Below are 20,454 nucleotides of genomic sequence, written 5' to 3' on the forward strand. Positions count from 1 at the left end.
TTTTAAGCTAGTTTGATGATGTCATGTAGACATAGTCACACAGCGAAAATGCAAGTGACGAAATTTTTTACCAAATTGAATATTTTCAAAATTGAATATATTCGGACTTCCAGCTTAAAATTTTATGATGATATTAATTGCTAGCTGCGGCCTCTGCATACTTGCATATTGCAGTCGGATCTTATTTTGATCGTTAAAATTGGAACGACTTTTGTGATCTTATCAAGAGCAGTAATTCGTTTGCCATACATTCGTTTGCTGTATGGTTTGTTTCAGTCTTCCCCGAAGATATGTTGCAGAGTGTCGATTCCAATGTTCGGTTGGAAAATGCTGTACGGTCGTTCAACAGGAAGCGTTTCGTAACCAACGAGATCAGCCATGAAGCGTGGATCGAGGCGGTTATCGACGATTTAGCCTGTCGAAATCCCGCGCATCTTCGAGTATTTATTTACCAAGACCTGTCTGCTCGTTATGACGTTGAATCCGAGTTCTTGTTGAATATTTCCAAATGGAAAGACTACTCGAATACGTACGACTTGGCTTATTCCGCCAGCAGTGCCAAGACTCAGAATGCGGATGCATTCTTTCCACTAAACCTTAGTGAAGACAAAATTTCCATCATCAGTACTAAAGATGCCTTCGCGGACATGTTGAAAACCGTCGCATCCGTCGAAATATTTAGTTTCGATGGAGAATGGAAACCTGATCTAACCGGCACCGATTTCCTCGAGAGGAAAAACATGATAGCGACGCTGCAGATTGCGACAGCAGATCAATGTTTTGTTTTGGATGTTTTGGCTTTGCGACCGATACTGTCTGATGGTGATTGGTGCGCGCTGGCGGAATGTTTTCGTTCCGCAGCGATTTGGAAATTGGGATTCGCTGTGCATGGCGATCTGGAAAAACTGGAAGAATTTAGTGGATTTGAGAAGCGTGGAGATTTTCCGAACTTGTTGGATTTAAAAGTTGTTTGTGGCAGGTTGGCTACCGCGCGTCCTGAGGTTTTTGGTAAATTAAAATTTATTACAAAACATTGAACTAAAAAGAACTGATTAACTATTATTAAAGTACAATTTAACAGCAGGATTACAGCCAGTGCTCTTAGTGATAACCATGAAAAATCTGAAAAATCTGCTTCAAGATTCCACGCGAATAAATGTTAAAAGGTGCAATTTCATTTTAACCTTGAACTGGAACTTGGTAAACGTAGGATTGATTTGTATCGAGATACCGTACTAATTTGTTATTCGTATTATACATAATACAGGTATAAAATTTTGGTAAATGCGTAGTGTATATCTATATTAGTACATTAAAAATGAAATTATTGCATCGCACGTGTGGTGCAAATACAGTACGATAATACCGGCATCTCGTCTTCAGGAAAACGAGTTATCAACGACATCCCACAAAATCTGTCAGGTTTGATTGATGTTTTGTTTGGGATGCCTTTGGACAAACGTGAGCAAATGTCCAACTGGGAAAAGCGTCCACTCCGGCCCTCTCAAATTCGCTACGCTGCACTGGACGCTATTTGTCTGATTGAGCTGTATCAAACGCTAAAGCAGCGCTGTGAAGCCTTAAACATAACTTTTCCACCGGAAGCCTTACCGATTGACGAAGAACGTGTCGAAATGGAGTTGGCTTCTTTCCCGTTGGTCAACCGCGATGAAGCTGTTTCTGCACGAAAGGTGAGTATATTTGTACAACACGATAATGGACATACAAGCCTATGCGAGTTCACCGCTCTGGGAGAATTCAATTTTCGCCATATATTTTCGCTCGGAAAAGGTCAGATGTGCTTCCCCTTTTTTGCTTGTAGGTGAAGCTTGCATGCGACAATCATTTGAAAGGTTTGGGCCGGCGCCTTCGCAACGTCGGAATTGATACGATGATTGTGGAAGATGGCCAGTCACAGCAGAGTTGCTACCGTGCTGTTGTTTCGGATGAACGGTTTTTTCTCACTAGTCCTTCGAAGCATAAACAAGCTAAGCGGCATGTATGTTTGCTTTCCTGTTTACGGGATTAACAGTTTATCCAGAACCGAGCAGCAAGTAACGTGCTTCTTGCAGCTTCCACAAGGCCGATGTTTCGCCATATCTAACAGCGTTACATCTGTGCGGCAGTTGGAATATGCCATAAAAATGTTCAATATTTGCGTGGGCGCCGCCGACGTTTTCAGTCGATGTTCGGTAATACCGAATTTTTGTTTTTTATATTGTTCGTACTTCCGAAAGCGTTTGAGTTTGTCTGTCTTTACAGGCATGCAACGCCGATCGTTTTATCCATACCGATGTGAAAGAAATCCGAAAACTGATGATGAGTGGTTTAGGTGGTGAAAAGCAGTATAATTCTGTGCCGGATGGGAATGAGCTCCGAGAAGAAACATCAGAATCAGAAATGCTATTCAAGGAATCGGAGCGGTTTACAGAACTGGTTGACATCAATTCCGCGGTGGATTTTCGAACTGGTATCATTAAGGAAACCCAAAAGCAGGTTGATTTGGGATCGCTTGCTGATCACAAACTGGATCGCGCAAAAGATTACTATATTTGTATCAACTGCGGGAAAATATATTGGTAAGACGACGGCGTTTGAATTCCATTGCAAAGTGCCCTGTAAAGTGGGTTTGCAGTTTGCACTTGTTTTACATCGTTGTGATACATTTTGATGAAATTGTAAGTAGGTGAATTCGCAGATCATGTGATAGGTAGCTATTTATGTGTTTTGGTTTTAGGCATGGAATTCACTTCAAACGAACACTGGCATCGTTGGAAGCCAATAATATTATCCGGAGCACATTAACCGTCAGTTGAAGGTATTGCATGAATTGTTCCTTTGCTGTTTGCAGATTTGTGGGTCGTTAGCCATAACTCACTAACAGTTTTTAATTTTTTATGTTTGAAAAACTTGTTGTTGTGATGAAACGTTCCGCTCAAATTGATGTGATTTTTAAATATCTTTTTTGAGTTTTATTTCTGTGACTAGTTTGTTACAAAGTATAAGGAAAGCAGCAAGACTGCGATAAACAGCTCAGACGCCTTGGAACACAGACAGGTCTTTATTTCGATATTCTGCAAAAATGGCTCATGTGTCACTGTGCGAAACTAAAATCAAGCAAATTAAGGAACTAAAAATACTGAAACCCGGCTAAAAGAACTTAAAATAAAGTCTAATGCCACAACGAATGGGATGAGCATAGTTCAAGCGTACACCGTGAAGCCAGAATTACTTATTATCGGGTACCGCAACACAAAACTCAAAGCAAATCATTGCTACTAGGGTACGTTAAAGACTCAAAGTTAACTCTCTGAAAATGCAGCTCCAGAACAGGTCAGAGCAGATATAATAAACTGAGTAAAAGATCCAAATTAGCACAAAAACTAATTATTAATGTTATATAGACTATACAATAAAAGCGTTAAAACCTTATATCAGCAGTCCGACAAACGCCTCACTTTGTCAGCGGAAAACAGTGGCATCCATATGATCTACTCCCGCGCATCTGCGCTATCCAGGAAATTGTTCCACCCACCACCGGCAAAATTACCGATCAGGAGCCGTGCGTATAATACTCCGACACCGCTTGGCAAGTTCATCCATACAGAACCGATCAGCCCACGGCTCCAAATTCCATGCACTTTCCAGGTTTAATTTATGCTGAGGCAGATCATACGCCGCCATCACAATGGACCGCATCACCTCGGCCGTGGCCGACGGCATGTCGATCTCACTCACCGGCCCGCCTTCATCCTGCAGACAGTCCTCAATCTTCCGATAGCCCAACAGCTGGCGGAAAACTTGATTCTTCACCACAATGAACTTATGCACCCAGATAACGGTGGGGTTAGTTGTGTCAGAGGGCTGTTTGGGCTGCACCAGGATCTTAGCATCGCAGCCGCCGGCTTGGCCGCGCAGCGTGCGCTTGAACAGTCCGAAGGCGATGCGGTGCCAATAATGAGGTTTTCGCTCGCGCAGCACCAGGATCCGCTTTTTTAGCATGCGCATAGAAGCGATATGCTGCGGGGTGCCCTGGTTGAGGTTTCCGTGGAATAATGCCGCCAGGTCTTCCGGCAAGAAACCCATGTGTAAATGGGGAACGGCGGCTAAGGCATCGATATCCAGATCGATGTTCAGATTATTCAACAGCGCTGCACCCAGGCCCGGTGCATGGTGATGGCCGAATGCAGCCGGGATTAATAACTGATTCGCCAGATCTAAGAAACGCCCGCATTAGTTTGTAACCACTTACTTGCTGCTTAGTGTAAAATGCTCGATAAAAACAGTTTAAAAAAATATCATCAACCGAAAACAATTTTTAAAACACCACTCAGTCACAAGTCATAAATAAGCTGACTACAGCACTGGGAAATCGAGAATCTCAACTTTTAAAGCTTCACTAATACAAATAAACAAGGATAAAACAAGTTTAAAATACAAAGTTAACTATTTTTATGGAAAGCTACTTATCGAAAATACGCGACATTCCGTCTTTTTTTTTGCAAACGTATTTTACTATCGACCACCATGCCCCTCACCTCCAAACCCTCCTAGAAGAAAATTCTGCACAGCGCCAACAGGGGCTTCCAGCACGATCTGCTGCAGTGGCGCTGGATCCATCGCAGCTGCCTGTGGCTGCGGCGGCGCATTGGCAGCTGCTTCTGGTTCGGGTGGCAATAAATCGGGAAGCTCCACGTCTTCGTTGCCTTCGTCGATAACCACAGCAAACCCAGGGAGGCCCACGACCGCATTAGCTGGCCCCTCGGCGTTCGGTGCATTATTGTTGTCCGCTGCTGCTAGCATTTCTGCCAGCGCAAGAGGCGGATCATTAGCCAACTGATCCTGATTAAAGAAGAACTCCGCCAGGATGTTATGTGGCCCGATGGCGGCCCCAGTGGAGCCTCCCGCGAATACAGGCATAATAAATTACTATCGTAAAAGGTCCGTGCAGCAAACAAACGGAATGGGAAGAAAGTGTCAAAATGAACGCTAAAACATTTAATAAAAATATTTGCCTTAAAATACAAATTTTAAAAACTGAATAAATTAAAAACTTAAGAGCTGCCACGAGTCACTTGACTAGCGTCGCGAGGAATGCTTAATACAGTGTTCAGATAAATATTTTCATCTAATTTCGCTGCTAAGAAAGTAAGAAAGCATAAACTCCAAATAAAAGTAGGCTAACAAACTAAAAACTTCCAGTTTTGCAAAATTCAAAAACTGCGAAAACCAGAAAATCTAAAAGCCCTACGACTGTACAGTACGCGAAACACTGAGGGCATTTTTGTGCGTGTAAATGATTACTTACGATTAAATCCATTCAGTGCTCGAAGGGCTGTCTTTTCTATTGCCACAAATCTCTGATTGGCCAGCTTGTAACTCGAGCGTTATCTATTTGCCAACACACCTTGTGGGGGCGGTTCAGAGCCTCCTGTTTAAATTGTAGGCTCGTAAACGAAAACCATTAACGAGGGAGACTCATTTCCAGGCTCCTTTGTGGATTGACTTGATTTCATCTGTGAGGTGCAGAAGGACCATGTGACAATTGTTTGACAAATTCTCATTCTCCCAGTTTTTAAAATTTTTACGTTTATGAACGGCAAAGTCATCGATATTAAACGGAGATTTCGTGTTATTGTGCGTAATGATTTGATGCGGTTGCAAATACAATGCAGGCTCCAAGGGATATAATTCTGTTTTCGGGCACTTCTCATCCAGAACTTGCCCAGTTGCTGTCACGGTATGTACAGCAATAATAACAATCGAGTTATGTCAAAAGATTAATCTTTTGTGGACAAAACTGGTTTACTGTTACATATTATGTAATTGATGTGACCTGTGCATATTACTTTCTCACGTTTTTCTTATTTCAGACGCCTCGGTACGAGCTTGGCACCATGCACGGTGTACACAAAGTCAAATCGAGGTAAACCGTATAAGTTTGAATAATCGGTCGTACGGATTTTGCTCTTTACTGCTTAAGCATTCGCATTCTGCATGGCAGTTTTTTCTCTTTGTAGAAACGGTGGCTGACATCGGTGCATCTGTTCGAATGCGAGATGTTTATATCTTGCAGACTGGATCAAAGTGAGTGCTTTGTAGTTTTCTTTTCAGTTAAAAAATATTAAATTAAATTTGTTTTTTTGATTCATTTTTTAAAATTTGTTTGAAATTAGTGAATTATTTTTTTTACCTTTTGTGATATGCATTCACAGTAATGTGGCACTGGCAGATGAATGAATGTTTACGCTTTATACAGAATTATTATGCTCAAAATACCTACAGTACTAAATTACAAATAACTGCACAGCCAAATTTTTCTTATTTGAAGGAATGAATGAATGTTGACGATATGACATCGTGAGTTAAAGTAGTTTCATTTTACTGTGTGCTACCTTCGCTCTGGTGTTGCTTGCGATAAACTATGTAAGTAAAACAGTGATTAGCAACTTTTGGGATGGATTTTGTAATTTTATGTCTTTCCGAGCTTGAGTGTTTTCCCCGATTGATACCATAAGTTCTGAACTTATTTTCTTTGAAAGCAGTGTGTTATGTGTGGTGTTATTTTTGTCTGGCGCATTTTCAGGGATGTTAACAACACTATAATGGAATTACTGATCATTGCTTATGCATGCAAGACATCATCCGCCCGCAACATTGTCGGCGTAATCCCGTACTTGCCATACAGCAAACACAGCAAGATGCGAAAACGTGGCTGCATTGTGGCTAAACTACTGGCTAAAATGATGTGTAAAGCAGGTGTGTATAGGTACTATTGTTTGAATTGCACTGGTGATTTTGTTACTGTTTTCTGTTTTTCTTAGGCTTGACACATGTGCTGACAATTGACTTGCATTCCAAGGAAATCCAGGGTTTTTTCGATGTGCCTGTTGACAACCTGCGAGCGTCGCCGTTCTTGCTGGAATACATTCGTAAACAGGCAAGAAAACGCCGGATGCGTAATCGAATTACTCGATTGAGGTTATACGCGTTCTTTTTCTCGCCAGATTCCTGATTATCGCAATGCGGTTATCGTCGCCAAAGATCCCGGTTCGGCTAAAAAAGCCACATCCTTTGCGGAACGATTGCACCTTGGTATTGATTTTGCTTGGAAATGGGTTGTTTTTGCGAATTATCTCGAATGTTGTGTAGGAATTGCTGTGATTCACGGAACTCCTCGCGATGATGATACTCAACATGATGGTGAGAGTTCACCGCCGCCGCCCAGTTCTCCTACACAAGTGTCTCCAGTAGTCGCGCCCGGACTGGATTTTCTTCCTAGTAAGTTACCGTCAAGAAAATTGCAAGAGGACACATAATGTTTGATATATAATTATAAACAATCCCTTAAATTCTAGGTTAAATTATTACTTTTTTATTTCAATGGTTCAGTTGTTACATTTAAGCGTGCGGGTAATGTTTAAATGCAGATGGGGATCTGGTAGAATTTTTTTTGCTGTGCGGTTTGACGAGAGCGTCCAGCGCGCAGACATTTGTGTAAGTCGTGGCGCATTATCAACCCATGTGTTCAATACAGTCGTTGCGTTTTGATTACTGCATTTCGTTCTTTTTTTGGTATTTAAATACTGCATGTGTATACGTTTTATTTATTGCTATCTTCTACTTCTTGCAGTTTTGACGGCGAAAGAAAAGCCACCGATGAGTGTTGTGGGTGATGTCGGTGGACGCATCGCCATTATTGTGGTAATATTAAAACTTTCGGTGATATTATTTTGCCAACGTTAATCCAGTTTTGCTGTGATCAGGATGATATTGTTGACGATGTGAAATCCTTCATTGCGGCCGCTGATTTATTGAAGGCACGGGGTGCTTACAAGGTGTATGTGATGGTTACCCATGGGATCTTATCGCAGGATGCTCCTCTGCAGTTGGAAGAATCAGAAATCGATGAGGTAACTTGGCTATGTTCTGCTTATTTTTTTGGGATATGATGGGCATGAAATTTTGTTTCTAATTAAGTAACAGTAAATAAATTTCATGCCGCTTCATTTGACATTGTTTTTAGGTTATTGTGACGAACACCGTCCCGCATGATGTGCAGAAGATGCAGTGCCATAAGATTAAAACAGTGGACATTAGTGTTCTGCTCTGCGAGGCAATCCGTCGAATCCATTTTAACGAATCGATGAGTTTTCTGTTTAGAGATGCTCCAGCGGAATAGCTTGCATAATGTGCTGCATTTCGGAAAATTACTCGCTTTCAGACAGAAATGTTAGATTTATTGTTTGTGCATTGCTGATCCCTCTGTTTTGCATGTGCAGAAAGTAATCCTAATTTTTATTGTTTTATTAAGCGTGTTCCCTGTGCTACATTTATTATTGGATTCATTGCCGGTACGTTGTGGCTAGATCACACAATTTTGGAGTAAAATAAAAAATGTTAGCAACTTCATATTTTTTTGCAGCTTAGTCAGTGACTCACTGCAATCTTGTGACCTTTTCGAAAACAGTGAATTAGTTACCAAACTGGTCACTTTCATCGTCGAATCATAAATAATTTTAAGCGCATTAGGTACGGAGTCTGCAGAAAAAAATGCACTGTTGAAACTAAACTCAGAATTAATGGAACACTAACCTGGGCAGGTAAAAACTAGTAAACTGTGTAAGCTATTTGTTTCACTTCGCGAAGGAAGAATGGGAAGATGTGTCTCAAGGTGACTGCGTCTCGAACGTCTTCGCGTAACAAATTCTTATCATTTAAACATCTCGTAAATTAATAGATATCTGTACAAAAAAATGGGCGGCGGTCAAAAATCAATCAATCTAAATTCAGCAAACGTACAATACGCAGTTCAATATGAAATACAAGACGTAACCCCAATTTAGAATTTCAGCACTGCACAAATCACACGCGGTCAAAGACAAAAGCAGACCGCCAAATCTGTCCAAAAACCAGCAGGGCTACTCCGAGTCCAAATCAATATCTTCACGATTTTCCTCATTTGCCTCTTCTGTTTCTGACCATCCAAATAGGTCGTGCATTACGCTGACTGGCTTCGTCTGTTCAAGCACAGCCCGTGCACGGTCACTTAGCGGCGGCTCATAATCCACATTGCGGAAGTCACAATCATAGCTGAAAAGTTGACAAATCTAAACATTTATTTTCGTTGATTACGGCGCAATACCACACACTCACATTAATTCCTCTCCGGCAGCAATATCTCGCAATGCAAAGAAGGCGACTGCAGGAAATGATAACGAAGGTGGCAGGCCAGTATGCAGCATCGTAAGACACTCCATAACCATCATCGGCACAATGTTTGGCTGCGCGTCTGGATTCAGTCGCCGTACTTGTTGCAACTGACGGAAACACCTACAGTAGAAAGAATATAAGAAACATTACATATGGACATTTAAACCAGGGCCTTGTTACAAAGTTGTTGCAACTGCTGACTGGGCAAACACTTATAAAAGTCAGATAAATAATTAATTTTTATAAGAAAAGAATCCTCAAACTGTTTATCAGAGAAGTATTCTCAAACTCTATTCTGATGATCCAGATCCCGTTCACTCACATGGAATCCACATCCAATCCCACACGATAGTCGACTTTCTTACGCTTCGGCCACTGGAAACATAGACAAGCGAATGCAATCGAAGCACATTTTTTTATGATTTTTATAAACCGAATGCAGTTCCCCTAACAATCTGGGTGCAGCCCTTACTATGCCGAATTTAGGATAAATGAAGACCCCTTTACGAGGAAGTGGTGGACTGAATTCCTGAAGAGTCCCTGAAAGCCTGCAAAGCACAGAAATTACACCAGCACATTCAAGTATAAAGTACGCGTATCAAAAGAGTTATGGGATAGCTAATGCCAGAGAATGATAGTGAATGCAAGCAGGACCACTGATTACCAAACAAATTTTATAAAGTGTCATATGAAGTGTCAATTATTACTGAACCTGCACAGAAATGTTCCTTCACGAATAGGATGCGGTGTAATCACATAGCGGCCCTTCTCACCCGACCGTTGAATGAGTTCCACTCTAAAAAAAGGAATCCGTCACCAGATGTCCAAGATGTGCATTTGTTTTTGCTGAAGTAAATTATTTTTACTTGGGTGGCTGCTGTGTGCGGCGATTAAAACAGTAACGCACGTCACATCGACAAGTTTCACCACATTCCTTGATCCACAAATGAGGATTACTGCGATTAAGAATCAATCTTCCGTCCTGCAAATACAACAGTGGACGATCTATCTCTAAAAATAAGAAGGACTGTTAATTAAGGCTTGAAGAATAAATATTGAACCGACCTCCGTGAAATAGCAATCACTATTCATCCAGTTTTCACACCGACAGGTCCCGCTTACGCAAACCGGTCTACACAGACATTCCTAAACGATCGTCATGGAAGTGAGTGAAGTATGGTGAAAGAATGTTTCAGGACATTGGCAAAGGACGCGGAAAACAATGCATACTCCTTTTAGTACAAAGTACTACAGGCAGTGCTTATGCTGTCGCTGAATATTGAAAGACTCAGCAGATTTTACAAACACCTTTCTCAAACCGCATTACCAATTTCTGCGAACAAATTTTACCTCATTCTGCTCTGATATAGCCAACAGGGCTGAGTGGTATTTTTCGTGCAGAGTACAATTATACTTTTGGTGTAGCTCAAATTTTTGGGTCACTCTTTTAAAACTCCCTCTTGTCAGCGCTTCAGTAAAACCGTTTTTGCGGCAAAAAAACCTGAACAATGGATATGACTTGAAACGTCTCTGATATACGATACGATGTCCTCTGCGTCGCTGCCATCCGCGTCCTTTTTCAATCACTTCCACCGTCTCCTGCATGTCCTTCTTCGGGTAAATGCGTGGTGATTCACGGGGCTGCCATACTAGTTCAGCGGCGTCCATATCAAGCAAATTAGAGGTCAATTCAAAGCGCTCCTGCGCTATCAACGTCGCAGCATCGTTGGTTGAAAACTGACCGCCGATAATTCTATACAATTTTACCGGTAATTATTTACAACAAATCGTACCTTCTGTAATCGCAATACAAACATACTTCAAATTCGTCCAATTCACATCACCCGCAACTGTATCTAGCGTCGTAAATTCGGTATTGCCGCAATGAGGACAGATTTTGTCGTCGAAGCATGTTTCGTGGAATACATGAAACGACCCACTGTTATCTCTGCCGCAGCAAATAATAACTGAATGTTCATAGGCTTCCTCCGCCGTATCAGAGTGCGAATATTCCTAAAGAACCAGAAGCGATTTAGAAAAAGGGCTAAGGCAGAAACATTTTCAAGGAACGTCGGATCCAGAGCAACCAGGCATACCTCGGTACTGTAACAACCAGGACAAAGCTTACACCCAACAAAGTCCGCAAGATGAGCCTGACAAAAACGGATAGGTTCATCACAATTGTCCATCCAAATTCTGCGCATAACCGACGGTATCCGCATAACCGACGCCATCATCATGTCACTACACGAATAGGAATCCTTTCTGGTACCCTCTGCCCAGCATCGCATAATGTCTTTATGCTTTTTTACGAGTGCGCTGATCGGGGTCGCGGTATCGGTATCGATTCTGCCCAATCCATGCAATACACGATTCGTTGTTCGTGGCGGACAAACCAAGAAGCGTGCATCATCGCTCATGGGAAATAAGACAAATGTTAGTTCGTTCTGTCGCAGCACTTCCGTGTAATACTTATTAATCGGGTGCCGTTCACTGGCGATTCCCTGACGTAAACAAGCTACTCGGAGAAACAACGTCCGCAAATCCTCACAATCATACAACAGCTCTTTGCAGTGAGTAAACTGTTCCACAGAAGCGGGAAGCGCGTTCTCAGACTGAAGGAACTGTCCGAATCGTCCCAGACTGACGATCAATGTGCCGTATCGCGCTATGGTTTCCGCAACGCTTGGGAACGACTTCAAAAGAGTGGAAAGAAATCGGCGATTCAACGCCAAAGGTAGCAGTGTCGCCTAAAATTGCAAAGAACAAGCGTTATAGTGACCCAGGACAATAAAGTCAAAGACGGATTTCCTGTAGATGAAGTAGACAACAGTTATTATCAACGAATCAAAATAACGAAAAACAAAACAGGTTAATCATAAAAAAATCCACTAGGTATTCCTCAACTCTTCGAAATTCAACGTCGGGTGTAAATGTGTGACTGATGAATGTCGTACATCGTGAAAAGTATCAATGTAAGAAACCTTTAAATTTCTGATTGACCGTCACCTCAGTCCGCTAACATTTTGTATTTCAACTGGTATTTAAAGGTTTCAAAATCACACGAGAAAACTTAAACGACCATTAATTCCACATACACGGAAAATAATGCGAGCGCATTAATCTCAGATGCGCGAAAAATAAGACGCACATTTCTACATTCGCAAAACAAACAATGCTTGGTAAGTCTTACTTTAGATAAATCTGTCAAGGATTCATATTCTTCCACTGCTCGTTGTTTAGTTGTCGGTACATCCACTGCCGGTACTGGCAACTCCTCAACAGCCGGCACCACCGGCGCTGCTACCGAGGCAGGCGTGAGAGTGGGTGCGACTGGTGGAGGAACGGACACTGCGATGGTCTCTTTCCGCCGGCGTTGCAGCATGTGTTCAACGAGCGGCTTCTTCTCAGCCTGCCGCTTAATAATCTCGTTTCGAGTCGGGACTTCTTCAACTGTGTTCCGCGTTGCCAAAATGCTAGGACAAGGCTGACGGAAAGGTTTCGGCGCCGGAGCCGGTTTGGACGAGGTTGGCACGTTTTCTGTATCTGAAATAAATTGGCGTGAACTATAAGAGGAGCTTTTTTTCACAACAAAACCACATTAAATAACCGAAAAAGAAAAAACATACTACCAATTCAGCCAATACTTTAAAAAGGCACGAATGTTATTACGCTATAAACATGACTGCAGTTGCACTATAAACATGACGGAATATTTGGATAATAATAATAACAATAATAAGTATATAAAAATAATTTTTCTACAGAAAATCACGCAAATACCGGGCACTCCCAAACCCCACGCTTCTTCCACAAAATCGACTGGTTCCGGCGGCATACGGGCGGCTACATCAGGACCTCTGCCTGTGTTTTGCGGGGGATTGACGGGGTTCATCGGCAGTGCTTCCGGGAATGGCTGACTCCAGTCGAAATTGGACTGGCGCGATCGCGCAATCTCCGACAGACGAATCTCTTCCGCCGAACGCACACTGGAATCGAAGGCACTGCGACGGTAGGAGCGCGGATCCCCGAGGATGGCCGCTCTGGAGGGCATGTGGCTGTCGCCCCATCCCGACGCCTGTTCCTGCGACCACCCTCTGGACTGACCGTGTCCCCAGCCCGCTGCCGCCCGGGGGGCGGGGTCAATGTTCAACAGCTGCTCCGTGAATGCCCTTTGCTCTTCATGGCGACGGCGGTCCGCGTATTGGCCCAGACCGTCGTCCGGCGGCCGATGGTAACGCGGGTTCTCCGTAGGCCGATTGGAGCGCTCATGGTACGGATGGTAACGCTGGTTGGAGCCGCGGTGCTGGCCACCGCGGGGAAAGTGCCCACGCGAACGCTGATTGTGCTACGAACGAGTGATACCGTCAGCAACACCACAACACAACCAGTTCGCTTCAGAACATGACTCCTGATGTGGTAGCAAGATTCCTAGAGCCTGAGCGAACTACTACTGGCTAAAAACGCACTGCTTCGCTATTTCATACCTGTGGTGCATTGTGTCGATGCTGGTGAGTAGAGTTCGATGCAGATTGGTTCCATGAATGTCGTGGTTCACGGCGATCATCTGAGCGTGATGGATGAGTATTCTGCGATCTCTGAGGCGCTCTGCTGAAGTACATTTCTTTCCCGACCAAATAATACACTCGGCAATATAGGAACGAATCGCCGCAGATTAATTTCTGATGAACCCGAATACACCAGTACCACAATTCACTGCTGTACCCGAGAGGCCCATGTGGAACGCGCCATACTGTCTACAGTCCCAAAAGTTCAAAACAGCTTAACAATGTATAAATTATACCGATACGATTTCGGATATTCATAATAATAATTACTGTACTACCACTGACAAAAACCCTTTCGCAGAAACACACAAATTAGAAAGACATAAGAAATCCATCAAATCATGTCACAATAGTGACAAAACTGACAAAAACATACTTCGATTTTTCTCATACGCTGTATTTTGCTCACCGCCGTCACCGGCACCAACTCACATGTGGCGCCCTGTATGAGCAGCTTGTGAATAATAGCCTTTGCTTTTGATTTGCTTTTCACTGCTCCCTAATTATCAGAACAAGTTGAAATTAAAAATTATTTGCTAAAAACTGGTAGAGTTAAAATTTGTATACGCGGGAGAGAAGTTCTTCTGCAGTGCACCCTGTCCACCGTCCAGTTCCTTTCGTTTTTTCATGAAAGTGATAGCCGTTTACTCCTCAAGGCTGATAAGTGAAATTTGTATAAAATTTATTTTGTAATATGAAAAGTGCGAGTTTTGTATCGTTTATGAAAAGTTGGAAGCTTATTTCGTTAGAAAAGTTCAATGCCTGGTGAGCCAAATACGAAAACCAATACCTACTGTACGTGATAAAGAATATGTCGAAGTGAGCTTTCGTTTTTTTTGCGGATCGTTTCAAACAATTTCCATTACCATTAGTGCCAAACGAAATATATATCGATATTTTATTGACGTCTTCGGTTGCGGTACAGAAACAAAACAGAAATATGTAAATGCATTTAAACACGTGAAAATCTTGCAACCAAAACTGGCCTACAAATAACAGCCTCCACTAGTTAGAGGCATCATGCATGGATGCTTCAGTCTCGGACAATTCGTTTCGCAGTAGCTCCTTTCACGCCGCGTTCCATATCCTGCCATCGCTTCTTATCCTGGCGGAACTTGGCCTTGCGACGTTGTCGAGCTTCCAAGAGACGTTGCCGATCCGACTCTCGATCCCGCCTGATGAATTCGTTACACAGTTCCAAGACCCTCACTGCCTCAGCCACCGATTTGGCACGTTCTTCTGCTAATTTACGGATTTCGGACTTGAACTACGAAAAAGATACCGATCACAACCAACGATGCAGATGATGCACTCAGATCCAGTGCGGGCTACTATTGTGAAGTGCAAAAACAAACCTCTTACAGTCTTACTGTCAGAGTCTTACATAAACAGTTCAACACAAACCTTTTCCCGTGCCTGCTGCCTCATCAATCTTCGAGCCTGAACGTCCGCATCTATAGAAGTCATTTTCATGTCCACCATCCACCAATAACTAATACCACAACTCAAATCAGGCTAGGGACACTTGCGGGAAAATGGAAAACAGATAAAATACAAGATCAAATCCTCCAATGGTTGGTTGAACTGATCAACGTTCAAAATTCAATTGCTCGACGTCTGACGGAATAACAAAGACGAAGCGCGTAAAAAAGGTTACAACTTGCAAGTGTCCACATGTCACCTAGACACCTACTACTTGGATTTTTCATTCAAATAATTTTATCATTCAGCAGAAAGTTAGTTTACCGATACATTCATTATTCATACTTAAGTACATACAGTTTAACTACTTACTCAAACTATTGTTTCCATATCTGTGTTGATCTGAAATCCACTGTTAATTGTAATCAAATAATAATAGGAGCTTGTATTATTTGTTCAGTATAAACTAGTGTTCTGTGTGATTAGGCCGCCTATTTCCGTAGTCGGCTGAGGCTGTGCATTCAGTACAAATCTTTCACTTTTATAGGAAACTTGTGACTGTATCGTTTACCAATAATACTAGTGTTTACTGTTGAGTGTTTTCAGCTCTTTCATTACAGTAGTTTCTGCTGCATAAGTCCCCGGAAAAGGGAAACGGTGCCATTTAAATATTAAATATAGCTATACCTGAGAATACCACATTCAGCATGACCCATACCATACCTCTACTGATAGTGATACACAGAGTACAATACATTGCATTTCAACTATACTATCCATAAATTGTAAACTGTACTGATAGTGATAACAACAAAAAATGTCACTTCTTTTCACATCATACTTGTACTGCGTGAACCAGTTTCAACAAGCCAGTATTCCACAAAAACTTTTGTTCTCGCGTTTATGGAGATATCATCACACATTTTCCATGTTTGTAACTGGAGACAGAGTGAGCTGGAAGAGTAGATCTGACAGCAGTCACAAGGAATCCGAAGATTTCCCGGACACAAAACTCTGTCAAAGCCAGCCTTCCAACTCACGCTGAACCCCATCATTCATCTTCTGCTTTCAAAACGGTGTCCAACATCCTCTTCCTGGCTGAGTGCACACGGTCCAGTTGATGCAGACAGCAGCTGTCAAAACTGAATACCGGAGGACAGCGGGCTCGCTAACCCGAAAAACATGACCCCGAAACTTTAAAAAAGTCAGTTACCACTCCAAGAATACTGACCAGTATCTGGCTGGCGAATTTAATCAGCAGGAAGCGAGAATCAAACTTTACCAAAAACGACAACGCCTGACAAAGCAGCTATAAACAAAACTAAAGTGAACAAAAAACGCTGATGCGAATCATTACATGTTACAACTACTGATTAGGTAGCTATATGCCGTAACAGAACAGCTATAAAATCTTTAAACTCAGCATAACGCGCAAAGTTATATTTCAAACATTAAAGATTTATCGCTCAGTTTCAAAAATATTTAAAACACCTGCGAAATGCCTTCACGCTCCGTAAAGTTCATTCGAAGATTCAACATGGTCAGTCCGGAACCTTTGGCGGTGATTCCCGTCCCGATAAGAGCTAGGAGTAAGTTCGCCAAACTGTTAAGATCCTAAGAAAAAGACACAACTCATCAAACTCTGGAGGCCCTTTTGGAAATTGCCGGTTTGTTCGAAACTACTGTTAAATTTCTTATTTTTATACCACACTACACTTGGAACATTCTTATGCTATTATTCCAAATTATTACAGATACATCGCAGTGATCGCACCGAACTATTAACTCACATTTTCCCAACTTATTTTAAACTTCACAGAAAACCAATAAGTGCTCAACAAGAAGTAATTATATTACCGCCATATATATCATTATATGTATTATTATTGTATTACCGCCATTTCAGCATGCACAATCGCCAGATTGATTTCCTCATCTGCCGGCTTCGCAAATTGGACATCCAATTCCACACAGACATTAAGACAGGATTTCGCAATGGAGATAACACATTTGTAAAACTGAAAGCAATATATTCACGAACATTCACGAACTGGATGCAAACGTGATGAATGAAATTACCTGATCATTTTCAATGAATGACGAAGCAAAGATGTTGTTCAAAAAAGCTTCATGCGCTTCCACAAGCTTGATAAAATCACTTAAGTCGCGCATTCTTCGTTGGAAATCCGTCCATGCGATATGGATTACATCGTCCTGCATCATAACAGAAAAATATCGGTAATTCTGGAAACAATGAGAAATTCAGATTCGTATGAATTATTAAAATACTGCTACTAACAACAGACCTGGATATAACCCTGAACTGCGCAAATCACACCGGAAAATCGACGGTGCCACTGGAATATTTCCATATAATCCCCATACTCAATTCGTCCTGACGAATGAGCCAAACGGAGATTTTCCAGTGTGCGTTTGAATGCTATATTCAAACGTTTCAAACGGAAAAGGAACCGGAATATACGCTTGTATCTGGAAAGTTTGTTTCCACTAGTAGAGCTCGTCAGTGCCGCGTCAAACATATCCTCATTTTACGTGTCAAATATATCCTCGTATTTACCTATCGATAGCTTTGCGATGAAAAAACCAATCCAAAGGCGGTTGCACCAGAAATTCCATGGTGATGCAGTCCCATGCCACGGAAGAAACACCCTCTGCAACAGAAACTGTGCAGGCTTTTCCGTTTTGTACTGCATAAGTCATCAAGCTAGAAGTAGTAAATTCACTAGTAATCAACTGCTTAAGTAGCAAATACGAGGTGCTTTCCAATATTGTTGGTTCTTCAATCAATATTAATAACCACCATCGAAAGCTACAATTGTTAGAGCTAAAGCCGTTTAAGCTGAGTATCACTTACGAGTGAACGACAAACAAAAACAGTCAAATCCTTTATCGGCCGTTTTCTCAACGGGAAAGGCATTTCGCTGATCAAACAACGACGGATTGTACGCCCTTTTAAATTTCGTGCCCTCGAAGCAGCGGTCAAATACGGCGTTAAGATCTGCAAACGAAAACAAAGCGCTTTGCCTTTTCAAGTAAATAGGTGAGTAAATACTCTATAAAAACGTCATAAAATTAGCAATACTGTAGTCCGTCATACCGTGCTTATTCTGTAGTGAACATTGTTTCTGTAGATAAGGATCGGCTTGAACAATGAAATCATCGAAAACGTCGATCAATGCCATTAAATAGACGAGATGAAACTGCTTCAGAATCCGATGAACTTGGCATTCTTCGAATATCTTAACGTAAAGCGCCTGCCAAAAAAACCGCATATAACGGATTGTTTCGGAAATCACAATCATGACTACCGGCGCATTCAATCGCACCCTAGAATATAAATTTCCAAAGTTAGCGACGATAGTTTCAAGTGATGAGGGAGTATATTCCACTGGAGACATCTTTTTCAAAGCATCAGCTTCCGCAATAATAAGAGAATGAAAATCTGTAAATTAATATGACAGTATTATTACATAAGCATGGAACTCTTTAAAATTACAAAAGAAAAAAGTAAGAATTGTGTGCTGACCAGAATCTTCAAAGTTTTCGGACTTGTAGCCGAGAAACTTTCTGATATAACCATACTGAGCGATCTTTTCCACCAGATCAGCAGAGAAGTCCCGAGGAGCTTTCACCGGTTCACAAATTACCGGGAATATTTCGCGAAAATACGTAATGCAGTCAACCTAGAATCAAATAGACGTGTCAAACCCCTATCAAATTAAATTTTGGTATCCAGTGCACAAGTACGTAACACATACCGGCTCTTTCACAAAAAATGTGTTGACTCGAAGGTCAAGCAGTCCAAATGCCAACCATCCGATCAAAATTCGCTTAAATGCAGTAAACATCCTGATAAAAATGGTATCGAGAGCAGTCCTGGCTTGACCGTGCGAACACTGCCTGCGATTCGTGCATTCATCCAGCAGCTGGCCCACTGAGAAACCATGCAACGATTCATCTTCATCGATCCATTTCAGGAATGACAAACAGGCAGACAGCGACGGCTTAAACTACAAAAATAACCACAAAATTAGTACTTTTATTTTGCGCAGCTATATCAGCAGTAGACAAAACTTTCATGAGCACGAAAAATCATTCCATCCAGCTCTACCAGTAATCTTAATTAAATACTGCACCTGATTAAAAACGTCTTCAAATTAATTAAGTCTTAATTAAATACGTCTTTAAATTAAATACGTCTTCATTCACTTATAGCGAATACTACGTTATCCTACAAAAAGACGGTGTAGTTCTGAAGTTGCACAAACCTGAATCAGTGCCGCATAGATGGACTGCAAGGAGCTTGTTCCAGAGCTCTGCATGGCATCATTCTGCTGAATTATCTTCCCATCAAAAGCAGCAGAGATGTCCCGGACTGCCAGCGTCGCTGCTGCCACCAGATAGTGCCCGGCGCGGCCTGGAAAAAACTGGATTTACCCACCGCAATGCACAACCCGCCTCCATAGAAAAGTATTATGCAACCTGCTTTTAATGAATCCACATGAAGACTACGTAATCATGCTACAATACACTGCAACGCAGCAATAGGACAAATTGGTGTATTTCAAAACTCCGAAATATATTTCGTCGGTTACTGTTGTGATCGTATGGATTACCTATAGCTTCACAATTCGCCTGGTATTTCTTCAGCTCTTTCCGCACTTGGCCGAGATTAAGCAGCTCTTGGATGATGGCTTGTTCGGCTGGGGCGCCAAATTTCACCCATGCAGGTTCGCCGTCGGATCCATACCCCGAAATACACAGCATAAGGTCCAACACTGGAAACTACAAAGTAGGCTAGCTTAAAAATTTGGACTAGTGTCGTTTAGCGTTCAGTAGTTTAACCCTTTACTGTTTCCTGACGATATAGGAGGCCCAACAATGGCTAAAAATATCGGATTATCCAGCCACATCGGTTTACCGTATAGCTCTTTATCACTTTATGGTAGAACTTTAGCGGTCAATCCTTGCTACTTACCGATTTGATATTCATATTCATGCCTTTTAAAACGCAGATTAATCTGCCAAATAAAAATTCGAAGAAACGAAAGGCAGGGCACGGCGCACAATAACAACAATACGAGTATGCAGCGTGAATTTCGAAGTTCCTGGAAAGATTTGCAGTCTGCTTCATTTGAAACTTTTTTAATCTGGGACAGATTTCGAAAGCAGAGCTGAGGCCAAAGCTCGAAAGCGGATGGCTCGAGACAAGGCATGAGCCGGGTTCATG

The 20,454-nt window shown here is 42.0% G+C and overlaps 5 protein-coding genes across 7 annotated transcripts; 2 read left to right on the forward strand and 3 right to left on the reverse strand.

Annotated features, from left to right (window-relative positions):
* The first annotated feature begins 37 nt into the window (after window positions 1-37).
* Window positions 38-3,048, forward strand: LOC129597574 (exonuclease mut-7 homolog). 3 transcript variants are annotated; one of them, XM_055495183.1, is made up of 6 exons: window positions 38-1,008; window positions 1,384-1,691; window positions 1,823-1,999; window positions 2,073-2,192; window positions 2,263-2,579; window positions 2,738-3,048. In XM_055495183.1, exons 1-6 carry the CDS (start codon window positions 291-293, stop codon window positions 2,814-2,816), a joined length of 1,719 nt encoding a protein of 572 aa, XP_055351158.1. In that variant the 5' UTR covers window positions 38-290; the 3' UTR covers window positions 2,817-3,048. The 3 variants fall into 3 exon arrangements, with proteins under 3 accessions (XP_055351158.1, XP_055351159.1, XP_055351160.1); XM_055495184.1 differs by having other exon boundaries at window positions 1,829-1,999; XM_055495185.1 differs by having other exon boundaries at window positions 845-979.
* LOC129597575 (uncharacterized) lies at window positions 3,049-5,269 on the reverse strand. Its single transcript, XM_055495186.1, has 2 exons — window positions 4,539-5,269; window positions 3,049-4,217 (listed from the first exon to the last, which is right to left on the reverse strand). The coding sequence occupies exons 1-2, from the start codon at window positions 4,918-4,920 to the stop codon at window positions 3,547-3,549; spliced, it is 1,053 nt and encodes a 350-aa protein (XP_055351161.1). The 5' UTR covers window positions 4,921-5,269; the 3' UTR covers window positions 3,049-3,546.
* Window positions 5,270-5,464: 195 nt separating this feature from the next.
* On the forward strand, window positions 5,465-8,401 carry LOC129597588 (phosphoribosyl pyrophosphate synthase-associated protein 2-like). The gene is made up of 10 exons (XM_055495205.1): window positions 5,465-5,740; window positions 5,874-5,926; window positions 6,021-6,087; window positions 6,587-6,759; window positions 6,825-6,940; window positions 7,008-7,095; window positions 7,153-7,281; window positions 7,634-7,704; window positions 7,767-7,913; window positions 8,027-8,401. The coding sequence occupies exons 1-10, from the start codon at window positions 5,670-5,672 to the stop codon at window positions 8,180-8,182; spliced, it is 1,071 nt and encodes a 356-aa protein (XP_055351180.1). The 5' UTR covers window positions 5,465-5,669; the 3' UTR covers window positions 8,183-8,401.
* Window positions 8,402-8,679: 278 nt separating this feature from the next.
* Window positions 8,680-14,161, reverse strand: LOC129597597 (uncharacterized). Its single transcript, XM_055495220.1, has 13 exons — window positions 13,701-14,161; window positions 12,997-13,561; window positions 12,407-12,759; window positions 11,310-11,963; window positions 11,033-11,226; window positions 10,564-10,966; window positions 10,279-10,359; window positions 10,080-10,195; window positions 9,926-10,009; window positions 9,686-9,761; window positions 9,536-9,588; window positions 9,157-9,333; window positions 8,680-9,093 (listed from the first exon to the last, which is right to left on the reverse strand). Exons 1-13 carry the CDS (start codon window positions 13,833-13,835, stop codon window positions 8,922-8,924), a joined length of 3,063 nt encoding a protein of 1,020 aa, XP_055351195.1. The 5' UTR covers window positions 13,836-14,161; the 3' UTR covers window positions 8,680-8,921.
* A 2,288-nt stretch (window positions 14,162-16,449) lies between these two features.
* LOC129597646 (uncharacterized) lies at window positions 16,450-20,373 on the reverse strand. The gene is made up of 13 exons (XM_055495280.1): window positions 20,203-20,373; window positions 19,841-20,009; window positions 19,493-19,641; window positions 18,983-19,234; window positions 18,751-18,907; window positions 18,551-18,666; window positions 18,322-18,478; window positions 18,079-18,222; window positions 17,782-17,875; window positions 17,510-17,693; window positions 17,283-17,417; window positions 17,099-17,221; window positions 16,450-16,817 (listed from the first exon to the last, which is right to left on the reverse strand). Exons 1-13 carry the CDS (start codon window positions 20,356-20,358, stop codon window positions 16,686-16,688), a joined length of 1,968 nt encoding a protein of 655 aa, XP_055351255.1. The 5' UTR covers window positions 20,359-20,373; the 3' UTR covers window positions 16,450-16,685.
* Between the last annotated feature and the right edge of the window lie 81 nt (window positions 20,374-20,454).

Source organism: Paramacrobiotus metropolitanus, unplaced genomic scaffold (genome assembly GCF_019649055.1).
Source record: "Paramacrobiotus metropolitanus isolate TYO unplaced genomic scaffold, Prichtersi_v1.0 Parri_scaffold0000107, whole genome shotgun sequence".
NCBI lineage: Eukaryota > Metazoa > Tardigrada > Eutardigrada > Parachela > Macrobiotidae > Paramacrobiotus > Paramacrobiotus metropolitanus.

What these genes read in the sequence shown, in the direction of transcription:
- LOC129597574 (XM_055495183.1), top strand. Translation starts at nt 291, where the DNA reads ATGTTGCAGAGTGTCGATTCCAATGTTCGGTTGGAAAATGCTGTACGG. An exon ending in AAGCTGTTTCTGCACGAAAG is followed by an intron (nt 1,692 to 1,822) that starts GTGAGTATATTT and finishes TTTTGCTTGTAG; the next exon opens with GTGAAGCTTGCATGCGACAA. An exon ending in ACGTTTTCAGTCGATGTTCG is followed by an intron (nt 2,193 to 2,262) that starts GTAATACCGAAT and finishes CTGTCTTTACAG; the next exon opens with GCATGCAACGCCGATCGTTT.
- LOC129597575 (XM_055495186.1), bottom strand. Translation starts at nt 4,920, where the DNA reads ATGCCTGTATTCGCGGGAGGCTCCACTGGGGCCGCCATCGGGCCACAT. An exon ending in TCTTCTAGGAGGGTTTGGAG is followed by an intron (nt 4,218 to 4,538) that starts GTGAGGGGCATG and finishes GGCGTTTCTTAG; the next exon opens with ATCTGGCGAATCAGTTATTA.
- LOC129597588 (XM_055495205.1), top strand. Translation starts at nt 5,670, where the DNA reads ATGCAGGCTCCAAGGGATATAATTCTGTTTTCGGGCACTTCTCATCCA. An exon ending in ATCTTGCAGACTGGATCAAA is followed by an intron (nt 6,088 to 6,586) that starts GTGAGTGCTTTG and finishes GCGCATTTTCAG; the next exon opens with GGATGTTAACAACACTATAA. An exon ending in GACGCATCGCCATTATTGTG is followed by an intron (nt 7,705 to 7,766) that starts GTAATATTAAAA and finishes TGCTGTGATCAG; the next exon opens with GATGATATTGTTGACGATGT.
- LOC129597597 (XM_055495220.1), bottom strand. Translation starts at nt 13,835, where the DNA reads ATGTACTTCAGCAGAGCGCCTCAGAGATCGCAGAATACTCATCCATCA. An exon ending in CTGGTTGTTACAGTACCGAG is followed by an intron (nt 11,227 to 11,309) that starts GTATGCCTGGTT and finishes CTGGTTCTTTAG; the next exon opens with GAATATTCGCACTCTGATAC. An exon ending in TTTATCCTAAATTCGGCATA is followed by an intron (nt 9,589 to 9,685) that starts GTAAGGGCTGCA and finishes CTATGTTTCCAG; the next exon opens with TGGCCGAAGCGTAAGAAAGT.
- LOC129597646 (XM_055495280.1), bottom strand. Translation starts at nt 20,358, where the DNA reads ATGAAGCAGACTGCAAATCTTTCCAGGAACTTCGAAATTCACGCTGCA. An exon ending in CAGTTCAGGGTTATATCCAG is followed by an intron (nt 17,418 to 17,509) that starts GTCTGTTGTTAG and finishes GTTATGATGCAG; the next exon opens with GACGATGTAATCCATATCGC. An exon ending in CATTCATTGAAAATGATCAG is followed by an intron (nt 17,222 to 17,282) that starts GTAATTTCATTC and finishes TATTGCTTTCAG; the next exon opens with TTTTACAAATGTGTTATCTC.